The 13248-nt window shown below is 44.5% G+C and overlaps 1 protein-coding gene across 3 annotated transcripts in view; it reads left to right on the plus strand.

Moving 5' to 3' along the window:
* Positions 1-898: 898 nt before the first annotated feature.
* Positions 899-13248, plus strand: part of FGGY (FGGY carbohydrate kinase domain containing) — a 129469-nt gene continuing 117119 nt past the window's right edge. Inside the window, exons 1-3 of one of the 3 annotated variants that reach the window (XM_059478187.1) lie at positions 899-994; positions 7309-7442; positions 11321-11533. In XM_059478187.1, coding sequence (XP_059334170.1) covers positions 11333-11533 — 201 coding nt within the window. In that variant the 5' untranslated portion in view covers positions 899-994; positions 7309-7442; positions 11321-11332. Of the gene's footprint in view, positions 995-7308; positions 7443-11320; positions 11534-13156; positions 13208-13248 lie in introns of those variants that run through there. The other 2 variants (XM_059478188.1, XM_059478189.1) reach the window with 2 other exon arrangements.

Here is a 13248-nt window from a genome sequence, read left to right on the forward strand (position 1 = left end):
CTCATCTTTCCCTGAGCAAGGTTGTTCCTGCAGCATTTCTGCTCCGACCAAAGTGGGAATACTCTGGAAATGTTGCAAGAGAACTTTTTTTGCTGCAAGATTTCCTGTTGTAGAATATTTGGGGGGTAACGGGAAAAATCCCTGGTGGCTCCCTGGGGCCAGAAGTGTTTGGACATGATGGGAATGTGAGGGCTGCCATCTGCTCCTCCCTGCGTGGGCTGGGGAGGGTCACGCAGGGGTGTGGTGGGATCTGTCCCAAACCATGGAGCGCTCAGCCACGGCTGGCCCATGGGCTGGACTCGATGATCCAAGAGGTCTTTTCCAACATCATTGACTCTGTTATTTCTCTGTTTTCCAGGGACGCATTTGAGGGCATCCTCTATCCGTTTTAAGTAAACCTTAACTAAACTCAGGGTTTTCTTCCTCACATCAGCAACTCTCCAACTTTTCAGGTAAAACTCTCAGAGCGTCCCCATGCAGAGAACCAAACTCATGGCTTGCAGCTGCTTTACATTACATTTAAGGAGGCTCAGGGTGGGAGATGTCCTGAGCCCTGACATTCCCTCCTCTTTATTTATTCTTCTATATGTTTCTACATAGTTATTTGCCTGTATGTTTTTATATATTTATTCTTCTATACTGTATACGTTCTTCTCGGCGGTCTCCACGTGGCTTCTTGCACCGCTTCTACGACCCCCGTTATTTCCCAGCCGTGTACGCGGCAGCGGGGCTGGAAAATCACATTTATCACCCGTTTACAAACCGCGCCAAGCCCCCGCCTTGTTCCCGGTGCAGACCCGGGCGCAGAGCGATTCCCGGCCCGAGCCGCCGCTGCCCTCAGCGCCCGGCGGCGCCGCCGCTTCCCCCGCCCGCCCCTTCCCGGCGCAGGCGCGGCCGGCCCGGCCCGGGGCAGCCCGGCGGCTTTCCCGGCAGCGGCGGGTTCAGGGGACGTCCCCGCCGCGGTGTGCAGGCCCCGGCAGTGCCGGGGGCACAAGTAAGTGATGGCTGCAGAGTAAGTGTCGGCGCTGGCCGGGCCGCGGCGGCCCCGGCCCTCAGCGCGGCCGCCCGTGAGGGGAGCGCCGCGCGCGCCGCCTCAGCGCGGCTCCCGCCCTCTCCTTGCCCCCGTCCCTGCCCCTTCTCCGCCGTGACGCCCGGAGGGTTCCGTCCTCCTCCGGTAGGGCTCGGATCCTGCTGCTCTGAAGGGAGCTCTGGCGTTCGTGTTGTTGTTTAATCACCAGCGCCGCCTCCTTCCCCAGGGAGCCCCTGGCCGCAGCCGCGGGCCCCGTGCGGCGCGCCCCGGCCCTGCGTGGGCTGAGCGCTCACATCGCCCCGGATCAGCTCAGAGCTTGCTCTTCGTGCAGCCCGGGGGATTTACGGCCTGCTGGCTGTCCCGAGTTGTCTCCTCCTGACGTTTCTGTACAGCACGGCCATATGTGACTCCCACTGTAATTCAGAGGGAGCGGGGCTGCCCCTCACAGCCCCCGCTGGGGTGCCCAGTGCCAGGGGAGGCGTTTGGTGTTGCCCAGGGTGGGCACAGGGATCCTCCCAGAGCCTCCTGTGCTGTTGGATCTCCTTTATCCCAGCTGCCTTCCCATGTGCTTCAAATGGGATGCACAGCTTCCTGGTGAGGGAAAAAGGAGAGGCGCACGCTGATTCCTTCATGATGCCGAGTGACAGGACGTGAAGGAATGGCCTGAACCTGTGTCAGGGGAGGTTGAGGTTGGATAGTAGTAAAAGATTTCCCCCTGGAGGGTGGTCGGATTCTGGAACAGGCTGCCCTGGAAGGGTCACAGAACCAAATCTTCCAGAGCTGAAGGGGACATTTGGACAATGCTCTTGGGCCCATGGTGTGATTCTTGGGGTTCTGTACAAGTCCAGGAATTGGGCTCAATGATCCTTGAGTGTCCTTTCCCAGCTCAGCTTTTTCTGTGATTCTGTGAAAGGGCAGTGCTCAGGTGACCTGGCCTGGGCAGGTGGGACATGCACATCACTCCCACACTTGCCTAATCCTCCATATCCCTAGGAGATTACCATAAATGTAGTCTCCAGTCTCGTCTCTCTGGCCCTTGTGTCCTGCTGCCACCACTGTCCTCGTCCTCATGCAGCTCCCCTTTCTGGCACCTCCACAGCCTGGTCTCCTTGTCATGCCCTGTGATCCCAGGCAGCTCCTGGGCTGGCACAGAGCACCCCCAGGAACCTGCTGGAATTTACTCGTGCTTGGCTCCAGAGCTGCCAGCAGGGCCGTGTTCCTCGCTGCTGCCAGGCTCTGCCCCGGTGAGGAACTGGTAACTTGGCAGATTCCTTCCCTGCTGAGGTGCCTGGGATTTGTTAGGAAGTTTAATAAACTTAGCACCAGTGCTCTTCTCTGGAGAGCACTTACGAAACAAATTCCAGGGAAGTAGAGGAAAGGGCTCGATCATATAGGAGGTTTTTAAGAAGTAATAAGCAGGCACATTGTTGGGAAGGTAGTCTTGTATTTAATTCCCTTGTATTTCACTCTCGTGTATTTCACTCTCGTGTATTTAATTCTTGTGTATTTCATCCCCTTGTATTTGACTCTCATGGATTTCACTCTCCTGAATTTCATTCTCCTGTATTTCACTCTCATGTATTTCATTCTTGTCTATTTCATTCTCATGCATTTCATTCTATTTTCTTATCCTGGAACACCATTTGCTTAAGTAGTTGGGGTTAATTTTTTTTAAGTATACTAAGATATAATACAAAAACATAAAATTTTAAAGGCTCTGTAATGTTAATGGTCCCTTTCCTTCAGGAATGTGTATGAGCATATGGAAAAAAAAAAGAGACTCTTCTTTTTCCTGGGAAGAGTGTCTGGGATAGGAGGATGAGTGCAGAGAGAATTGGTTGCAGAGAGAATTGGTTGTAGGGACAGCTGTTCCCAGCTATAAGAATCATGGCAGAAATAAATTTATAGTGTCAATAGAGACTAAATAAACTAGTTCTATGCTAGGAAGTTTTTATGTGTATTCTTAGCCACTTTTGTTTCTCCATTCTATGTTTCTCAGTTAAATTATCATTTTAAAATGTTGGTTCTTTTAAATAAATAAATAACTGCTTTTGTGCAGAATTAGTGTTTCTTTTAACCTAAGCTAATATGCAACCCCACTTCCCCTTAAGTAGTTGTGACAGGAACTTTGGGGAGAGTGTTTTTGAAATTGCAGCCCAAATAAATGTTTAATTTTGAACTGACAGATTACTTGGGACTGTCATTCTTCTCAGGCTTTTACTATGCAAGAGTGAACAAATCCTGTAAAATAAACCGTGGATTTGGCTTATGGACACATGTTTGCTTCTGGGCTGAGCATCTTGAAGTGGTTTGCAGCATGTCTTTAAAAATTTATTTCACTGTTGCATCTACTGCTGGCCTAAGTGCTCCAGTATCTGCCAGGAGTAATTATAGGCAGTTGGTTCAGATGTTGCTTAAATGTGTAAGCCTTGATGGGAAATGCAGTGGATTTCAGCCAGAATGCTAATTTTGATGTTTTATCATTTCATAAAACTGTGAACTCAGAACAAATTATTTTTATACTGATCTGCTGATACGTAATCACAGGGTTAGTGCCAGATTCAAGCGTGATGTAGCACCGGAATCTAAAGATGGGATTAAAGTTAGAGTATCAGCACTAGCCTAGCTTGGCTAATTTGTATCCACAGTGGCATAATGGCTGTATTACCCATGTAACCTGCACAGAAACTCCTGGTGCCAAGGCTGGTTTGCTGCAGGAATGCAGTTTAAAGCTGTTGTGTGAATTGTAATTGTGCCTTTTGTATTGCATTCTCCTCCAAATTATGTTTTATGACTTAAACAGATATTTTGCAAATTCACATTATTGTGCTAGGCTGTGTTTATAGTATACTGCTTTTTTGTGGCATGTGCTTTGTTGGTTTTTTATTTGTTTCTCCATTTTCATCATAGCATAGAGTGAAAAAAATAAAAGTCACCGTACATGAATCAATTTTACAGGCAAAGAGCAGAGATTATTCTCTCTGTCCATCATGAGTAGGTTAAAGTGATAGAGACACAGGGATATGAAAGATCTTCCTTAGCATTAGATTGATAAGCTGTGGATCCAAACACTTGGGTCCATCAGTCATTTTGGAGCCTGTTACCTCTTTTCAACTAGTCATGAAGCTGCTACAGCCAGAATTTATGTAATAATTAGATGGCATTTTCTTCCCCCTCAGTCAATGTAAACAAGATAGTGTCTTCTTTCAGGGCTCCAGGCATTCTGCAGAGTCATTTGGGACACGTCTGTCTGCCAGGTCATTAGCACAGCCTGTGGGGATGTGTGCAGCTGCAGCGTCAGAGCAGGGAATGGATCTCAGCAGCGTGGTGTGCATGGCTTGGATCCACTGCTGTTGCCAGGCTGGGGAAAAGGAGGGTGCTGCTAGACACCCCCCTTATTCCTTAGGTTTTCCTGCCTGGGAGTTGTGTCCTGGCATTTACCGATCAACATTTCCTCTGCTGGACAAACTGGAGGTTATGGCAAGTGTTCAAAATCCTGCCAAGGTGTGAGTGCACCTGTGATGTTCATGGGTGTCAGGGGTTTAGTTCTGAACTCCTGATAGTGGCTGGGAGGTTGCCATTGATGGATGCAGGATCAGAGCCTGCTTTTGAAGTGATGGCCCAGTCCCAGCAGGGCCCAGAGTGCTTCAGAGGGAGTTGGAGCTGTTGGTTTTCCCCAAAGGCTGTGTCTTCTCACCTCATGTTGTGTGTTCTCACAGCCCTCTTCTCAGCCTTCCTTTTTCCTGAGAGCTCCTCTCTGCAGGTGCTTCCTGCTGTTCCCGGGGTTAGGTGGGCTCTGGAGCAGCAGCAGCTGCACTTGTTTCCTTTGTGTGCCACAGTTACAGGCAGGGACAGCCGGGTGTGCTCGGCATGGGCCTCGTGCTGCTGCTGCCGTGCAGGGCCCATCGGGGTGTGCAGCAACCTCAGCAGGGCCAGGGAAAACCAGGGGGAGCAGCCCCAAGTCTTCCCCAAGAGCTCCTGGATCCCTCTGCTGTGAGCTCAGCGTTTTGGGACCTGACTGAAGCTGGAAATCCCTGGCCAGTTCCATGCTCCTGAGCAGCACCTCTGAGCTGACACCAACACGTTGTTTTCCTGCTGCAGCATCTCTGAGCAGTATCTCCACCTGCCCACAGTGGCCTTGGCATTATTTCTTGCTCTTTATTAGTACTGACTACTGCAGTGTGTTATGGTGCTTGTGTTACTGCCACATCCATGAGCACTCAGAGCAGGGAAATGCTTTTTGTCTTAATGTAGAGATTATGAGTTCAGCTCAATAGCCATGATGTGTGGATAGCTGCAGTGAGGCCTTTGGGGGTGATTCAGAATGCAATGGATTCATGACTGCATGGAGAAAGTAAATACACAGCAATTGCTTAATGTCTCCTCTAGCTCAGGAGCCCAGACACATCAAACAAAACTAGCAGGTGGCATGCTCAGAACAAACCAAAGGGCTTTTTCCTGCATTGTTTACACAGAACTTTGTAACTCGTTACCACAGTCATTTGCAGTTAGAAAAGTTTCCCTGGATTCAGAAAGAGCACAAACAAATTTAGAGAGGAAAAAGCCTTCAAGGTCTGCTAATCCTAAAGATAAAATTTCTGGCTCAGGAAGTGCCTTTACTATAGATAGCAGGAGGAAAGGTGTCCTGGGGAAGGACTGCTGGATGAAAAGGGCAGGCATATGCTTTTCTTACGGCTTCTGCTGTTTGTGGAGGATCCTGGGCTAATTGGACCTTTCATCTGACCCAGCACAGCCATGCTCTGCTCTTTAATCAGGGGCCAGAATGCCATTGCTCCTATTTGATCATCACTACCACAGGCTGTGTCTGCCTGTGTGAGCTGAAGACAGGAACTGGAAGGAGAGCAAATAATTCTTTCTGTACAAACTCTTCTCAAGCAGAATACACAGAAAACCAGCCCTGCTGTTGGTATTTACTGACACTGGTCATGCTGACATCCTTCTGCTGTTCCTGAGTGAGATAACTATGTAGGCAGTAGAAGCTGAAAATAAATAATTTTTGGATCTAATTTCTTAGAATAATTTAGTAATTTTCATTTCTCCCCTTCCTGGTTACATTAGGATAAACCCGAATGCATCTTGCTATAAATCAGAGCAGGTGGAAGTAGTTTGGCCTGAAAGTATTTAAAATCCAAAAGAATTAGAGAGCAAAGGGCAGCAATGAAGTAATGACTTTGTCTTGGACACTGAAAGCAAGGGGAAGAAAAAAGATCTGGAGAGACATTACAGCAAATTAGTACACGGTGAATTATTTATAGAGAGAAGAGGAGATAGTAGAAAATAGTAGAATATTAGAATAGTAGAAAATCAGTCCTGCCTATGCTGGGTTTTATTGACATTGCATTACAATGTTAGGGGGACAGTTAGGAAGGTTTTGATGGAACAATCTAAATATTATAGGACTGGAATCAGGGTTTTATCCTACTACTGAAATCTTTCATTATTTTAAGCTGGTTTTCCTTATAATATGTAAGAAAACTTCACAGAATGTACCAGAGAACTGATGAAAGAATCTAGAGGTGTTTGGTTTTCAATGAAGAAGCATATTTTCCCCAGCTCCATTTTTATTTATTTCATTTTTTTGACTGTTAGCACAGTTCTCACATTCCTAAGCCAGATCCTGCATGTATATTTCTGTTTGGGGAAGGGAAAAGGGGAGGTGAGGTGTGCTTTTGTTCCTTGTGTTTGTTTTGTTTGCTGTGGGGTAGCTGACAAATAAATGCTTGTTGATAGTTATAGCACACTCCCTTGGGCATTTAAGGATATTTGCTATATTAGTACTGCCCTTCACCACAGTGTTAGAATTCCCCATCTGCTCCTGCTCTCCCACACAGACACGTGCTTTCTTTCTCTTTCCACATCCAAACAGGAATTACAGAAGCTGGAAGAGCAAAGGGAGTTCACTGTCTTCAAGGAGATCCTGCCACTCTACCACCACCACTTGTACTGGTTACTTACCTCTAGCAAGCCAACAAAGTGCTGAATTTCCAGTATAATGTCAAAAGGGCTTGTTTTGGTTAATGTCCTTTCTACAATTGAAAAGCAGCTTTTCTTTAGCATATTTAGATCTTTTCACACGAAGCTTATGAAGGCTAATTTGAGCCTGTTAATCTTTTTCTTGGTAACCCATAGAAAAGCACAGCTGCACTACTAAAAACACTCTGTTTATCCACAATCACCGGGTCTGGGCAGCCTGCAGCGTTCCAAAGATCAAAGTTTAAAAGAGACACGCCAGCCCTTCCTAATTCTTTGTGTTTAAGCACACAGCACCACGAAGTCTAAATTGCTGCTGCTGAAAGCTTGTGCTGAGCTTGGGCCTATGTTGATGTGAGTGCAGCCCCTCCTGCACCCTGGCTTTAACAGAAAGGAACATCCTGGCAGCTCAATAACTGAGGTAAAGTGAGACAGACAAGTCTAACAGTGCTCATAAAAAACTCATCTGGTTACTTACTCATTCCTTTTAAATTAAAGTAAATAATGTTAAGGATTTTCTTTTTTTTTTTATTTAATATTTTTGCAACTGAGTTTCACCCCCCCTTTTTCTTTCTTCATTGCTTATGTGAGAAAACTAGCACATTTGTACAAGGATAAACTGGGAAGTCTGTGGTTTCCAGCATGCACATTTTGAATAATATTTATACAGACTATTATTTAATGGGCCATATAAATATTTATAATATGCTGTAGCCTTTTGATCATAAATGCTTGTTTGAAAAGCCATTCTGTCCCTGCTGTGATTTGCAGAGAAAGAGGCCATTGCTGGTTTAGTGCTTGGAGGGAATTTTGGCTTCTTGTCCTGAATTAGCAGTTACAGTCATGGATTAACACGGTCAAGCTGGACATGTGTCTTAAGTTTACTTTTTTCCTCTGCCCCTCTCCTTCTGTTTGCAAATTCAAATAATAAGTTGAAAATATGAGGCTTGAGTTCTGCAGTGGACAGAAGGCTGTATTGAAGGAGGCCTTTTTTCTTGGCTGCAAGAGCCAGGCTTCCTGAGTTTAGATACTTCAGGGATTTAGAAGGTCCTGTCTCCACTGGGAGTCCATGAACATGCATCATCCATGCATAAAATATTTTGGTGTCATGTTAGGAATATTGTGCTTGATTGACTGACCTGTCTGACAGGACTTTAGGGACATTTTATTTCAGTCATTTTTCTGGTTCAGTTTTTCTCATGATTTTATTGCCTGCAGAAGCAAAGAATCCAGCAGATAAAAAAATCCAAACCAACATTTTATTTGCACAACAATTTTCCTTTCACATGACAATGAATGTTGGTGTTTAAATTCCAAAGCAAGCTTGTGCAGGGACCTTCTGCTACCCCTGAAATTCATTCAAGAGTTCCTTCAGCTTTGATTTGGAGCTTCCTTTTGTACCAAAGAAATCTTCTGGAAACAAAACAGAATGACAACATTCCTTTTTAAAGTTCTTATCACTGTACTTTGACTAAATATTTTCCACCAACTTCTCTGCTGAGTTCTTAGGTTCTCAGGAAATACCCTTGGGCAGAGTCCATAATTACTGACATTTATGACCTAGAGATGACAGTGCTTTTTGTGGATGGGGTTGATAAGTAGGTGGCATACCAAGTGTTTGGTATTCCAAAAAAACCCTTGGCATCAAATTATGTTTTTGCAAGCAGATTAGATCCTGTTGCAAAGACAGGATTTTTTGAAAAAGCTCTGTAACTTAGTGCTTGCTGTTCTTGAAAAAGGATTCATATTTACTTTTAGCATTTTTTAAATGAGGTATTGAGTGAATCTTGCTGCTTTGTGAATCTAGGTGAGCTTTATTCAGAAAGGGACCCATTAGTTTGGAGTTCTTGGTTTTGTACTGTCACTTTTTCCTGTTCCCACTGATTGACAGCAATAAACTGGTGGATGTTCAAAGGCTGATAGGCACTGCTCAAGCACATAAACAAACTCTGCTTCCTGCCCAGTCACTCACACAGGCACATCCTGGTTGCTTAGTAAGGAAAAAAAAGGAAAGTAAACATTACATGGGCAGATTGGGTTCCAGGTTTCAAATGTTTGTGGGAAGAATCCAATGCAAAGCCATAATTTCAAGTGCTGAGTAGGAGGTACTGTGAGCTTAATTCTCTAACATCTGCTAAGCTTGTTCTCTAAGTAGCAAAAACACATTAATGAGCTAAAATCAAGGCTGCCATACAAGGAAGAGAAATTTGGAGTAATATTGTGTGTGAGAGCAGGAGGCAGGATATAAAATACTCCTTTTGCTATTTGTATTTATGAAGAGCAAGTAAGAAGGATTTGCCTATGCTCAAAAAAAAGAATCTGTTTTGCAGCTTGTGGTTTATTCTCAACTTTTTATGAGTCAGCAGCTAAAGGTAGAGCCGAAATAGGGGGAAAACAGGGAAATTTGTGAGATAGTATCAGGAACAGTATTATGCAATGCCTTTGTAGTAAAATTTCTCACAAGGAACTTGCAGCACCTGCAGCCAGCCTTTGGAGCTTTGGGGAGCTGGAGTGAAAAATTAAGAAGTAAATACCATGTTGAAAAGAATATCTTAAAACTGCTTTTCCAGCTGAGGGCTAAGAGGGAGAAGCTGAGTGCTGTCACCCCCCAGGTGACAGATGCAGTATTAATCACCCCTAGCAGCAGAGTTGTCTTCTCTGGCAGAGGGATTGGCTTTTGTTCCTCTGACCAGGTCACAGAGCCAGGGCCAAGAAAATAAAGCAGGCCTTCTTGCCAATATTCCTAGGTGTTAGACTCATGGCACACCATTATTTTTAGCTGATTGCTCATCGCTTGGACACATGACCTTGCTTAAGGAGATTAGTGTGTGTTGCACCTAATCTGCTGGGCAGAACCAGCATGCTGGGAGGCAGCAGCCAGCATTTTCAGCAGGACCACAATATGCTCCATAGCTTGGAGGTTTTTCTACTTTCTGACATTATTACAAGCTGGTGATCTGTGGAGCTACTCTGGTGACCCTGCAGGGTGTGAGCGGAATGTGGTGTGGTGACTGCTTTGGTCTGTACCAGGGACAGAACTCCCTCGTGCTGGCCAAGCAAAGAACAAACTCATGGGCCCTGGACCCAGCAGTGGGGTCTGGGCATGAAGTGCCAGATTGAAGCAGGGAGGAATGATTGTGTGATGCCAGATCTGCACTGACTGACCACATTTCCATGAGCTGTTTAAAGGGTGGCAGGAAGGGAAGCTTCAGTTGATTTCTTCAGCTGAGGTGTTATGCCATTTTCAGTGCAAATGAAGCTTTGTCCTAATTAATTATTATCCAGAGTCGGAATTTTCTGAGACTGAGGGCTCCTTGTTTTCTTCTCTATTTCAGCTGCTGCCTCTAACTCTCAATGATTGTAGATTTGTGATATCTATCAGCAGCAGTGGTTACAAGCCAGCCATGGATGTGAAAGACGCCTACATTATTCCAGTAGATCTTGACCCATACTCAATGTTATTATTAAAAAAAAAAGAAAAAAAAAATAAATTTGGAATGTGAATAATCATATTCTATTAATCAGGACTCTCCAGATCTTTCCCCCTTTGCTTATATTCCTCCCTCTAACCACCCCATCTGCCATATCCAGATATTATCAGGTCACTTCTTTAGGAGGAGTGGGCTGTTTTTAAGTAGAGCCATTTTGATGCTCTGTAAATACCATGTGTTTTAAATGCCAGTTTATCCATTCATTTTCTGAATATCAGAAGCTGTGTGTCAGCTGAGTTTCATGTGTTCCAGAGATGTAAAATGTTCATACAAGCACTAAACAGGGTACTTGTCTGACGTTTTAAATACTTCTATCAGCTCTTACTTAGCATTCTCACAGCTTGATTAAAATGTAAATGTTAACTATTAATTAAGAGACCGTGAGAAATTATAACAGTGAATTTGTCACTGTATTAAATGTCAAATAGTTAAAGTTAATTTAGTGAAATAAGCAACTCATTGTGAATAATTAAATCAATTAACTTAACCTCACTTTGTTCTTGTAGGATGTCAGAGTAGGCAGAGTTTTCATACCATGCTCTCATGGCTCAACACATTTTCAGAAAATTATTTTCTGAGTCTTAAAAGTGGTGTGAATTGATGGTGGAGAGCTCTTGGAAACTTAACTTTATTTATTCTTTTTTTCCTCTGGGTAACATGTAAGTGATTGTTGTGTAGTTACTTTATAATTACCTGCATCACACCACAGGTGGGATGTTTGGCTTGATGGGAGGCAGCAGCTCTTGGCACTTTTTCTGTCAGTCATTTTATCTGCTTTTAACCCCTTCTTTTCCTTTTCCTTCAACAGGTTTTATTAAAAATGCCCAGTGAGAAGCAGGCTGCAGTGAAATACTACGTTGGAGTTGACGTGGGCTCAGCCAGCGTTCGCGCGGCGCTGGTGGACGGCGCTGGGACGGTGGTGGCACACGCAGAACAACCCATCCAGGTTTGGGAGCCCTGGCCAGACCACTATGAGCAATCCTCTGCAGACATCTGGGCTGCCTGCTGCTCTGTCACAAAGGTGGGCAAGGGCAAAATGAAGGATTTGTGTTGCAGGTGGCTCTGCAAGTTTTGAATGTTCATGGTCCTGTGGTCCCTGTGCCTGTCACTTCCACTTGGGTCTGTTCATGTTGTGTAACTTGTGTCCACCCTTTGCATTGAAAGCACCTTGAGGCTGCTGCAGCCTCACAAATGTCTGTTTTACTGGTGAGGAGTTGAAGGCCAGAGTGAAAAAAACCTCATGCTCCAGCTGCAAATAGGATGAAAGACCTTTCTTTGTGCTGTTACTGCAGAGGGAGGATTTAGCCACTGCCTCCAGGTCTCACATCTGTGAGCTTTGTTTAGCTGATGTGTGCTCTACCCACGAGACAGTTGTTGCTCAGAACCTGGCAGTGCATATATCTAGAGATGTGCATTGGGCAGCTCTGGAGTCATAAAGGAGAGTTTATTGTAGAGATTGTAATCTGGTTTGTGGATGGCCCCTAAAGCAACACTTGTTATCCCCATTATAAGAGGATCCATTATTATAAGACCAAAATAAATAATCAATGCCAGTGGAGAGTATTGGGCATAAAACCAGATTGAAATAGACTTTACTACAGGGGAAAATTTGTACCCTCTGATCCAGGACTCTGCCTGTACATGCTGGAGATAAAGGTAAATTGGAGACCTTGCTTGCAGTGCACACAGAGGCCATTTCATCCACCTCACTACAGCCCCTGCCTGCTGCATGTTCTAAGGTTGGCTTTTTAAATATTCATGATAAGCTTGGTAATTTGCAGATGGACTGTTCACCCATTGTCTAGTTATTGATCAGCCTTTTCAAACATTAATGAGCTTGGCTCTGCAGAAATGCCCTGAGATGGAGAAGGGGAGGTGAGTGGATAGAAGGAAAAGAAGGGAGTGACAGGAATGATAGGGAAGAGCAGCTTGACATTAAAGCAGAGCAAGTCTTCCTCTGCTTATTTGATTTTTCTCTGTCTGAGTGGCTTTGTTCTTGCTCTTGACCTCTTTAAATGCAATCTCTTATATTTAAGCAATAAAATGGTCTCAGAAACTGCAGTTTTACAGAGCCAATAAGAGACTGGCACTATGCAAGTCTATTGAAAGTCTTTCCTTATAGTACTAATTAAAATAATGATATTTTTATTGTTGCTGAGAAGTGGCAATTTATTACCATACTACATTTTAGGTGTCTTGCAACCTCATTTGGCACTTAATCCTTGTGGGTGTTGTGTTTTTTTTTCCAGTGCTGCTGGAAGCCATGAAGTTCAGGCATTTTGGGGCAGTGGTTTGGGTTTTTTATTTTGAAAACTTTCCAAAAAGTGTGCTATTCCCAATCTTGGTAGCTGAGTAAAGCTGTGCATTGCAGAGGTATTATCATGGCTACAGTTTTGACCAACTTTAGTTTTGGGACCCTTCAGTATTGCAAGACAAACACAATATTACCAAAGCAATTCTGGAAGATTGTTCCTTCCACAGGCAGGAAGTCAGTGAAGTAACTGATGAAAACACTTGGTTCTAATCCTCGTCTATGTTTCACACCCAGCTCAGCTCCAAGCTTTAGAAAAGAGAGAAAATTAACATTGCAGCTTTTTTGCTACCTTTATTTACTGATATTTTTGTGCTCCCTGCTTTTATCCAGGACTGTGGATAAAGACCTCTGAATCTGGATTTGAAACACAAAGAATTTCTGGTAATTTGATGTGTTTATGATTGGAAGTTTTAAATAACCCT

Source organism: Ammospiza nelsoni, chromosome 9, assembly GCF_027579445.1.
Source record: "Ammospiza nelsoni isolate bAmmNel1 chromosome 9, bAmmNel1.pri, whole genome shotgun sequence".
NCBI lineage: Eukaryota > Metazoa > Chordata > Aves > Passeriformes > Passerellidae > Ammospiza > Ammospiza nelsoni.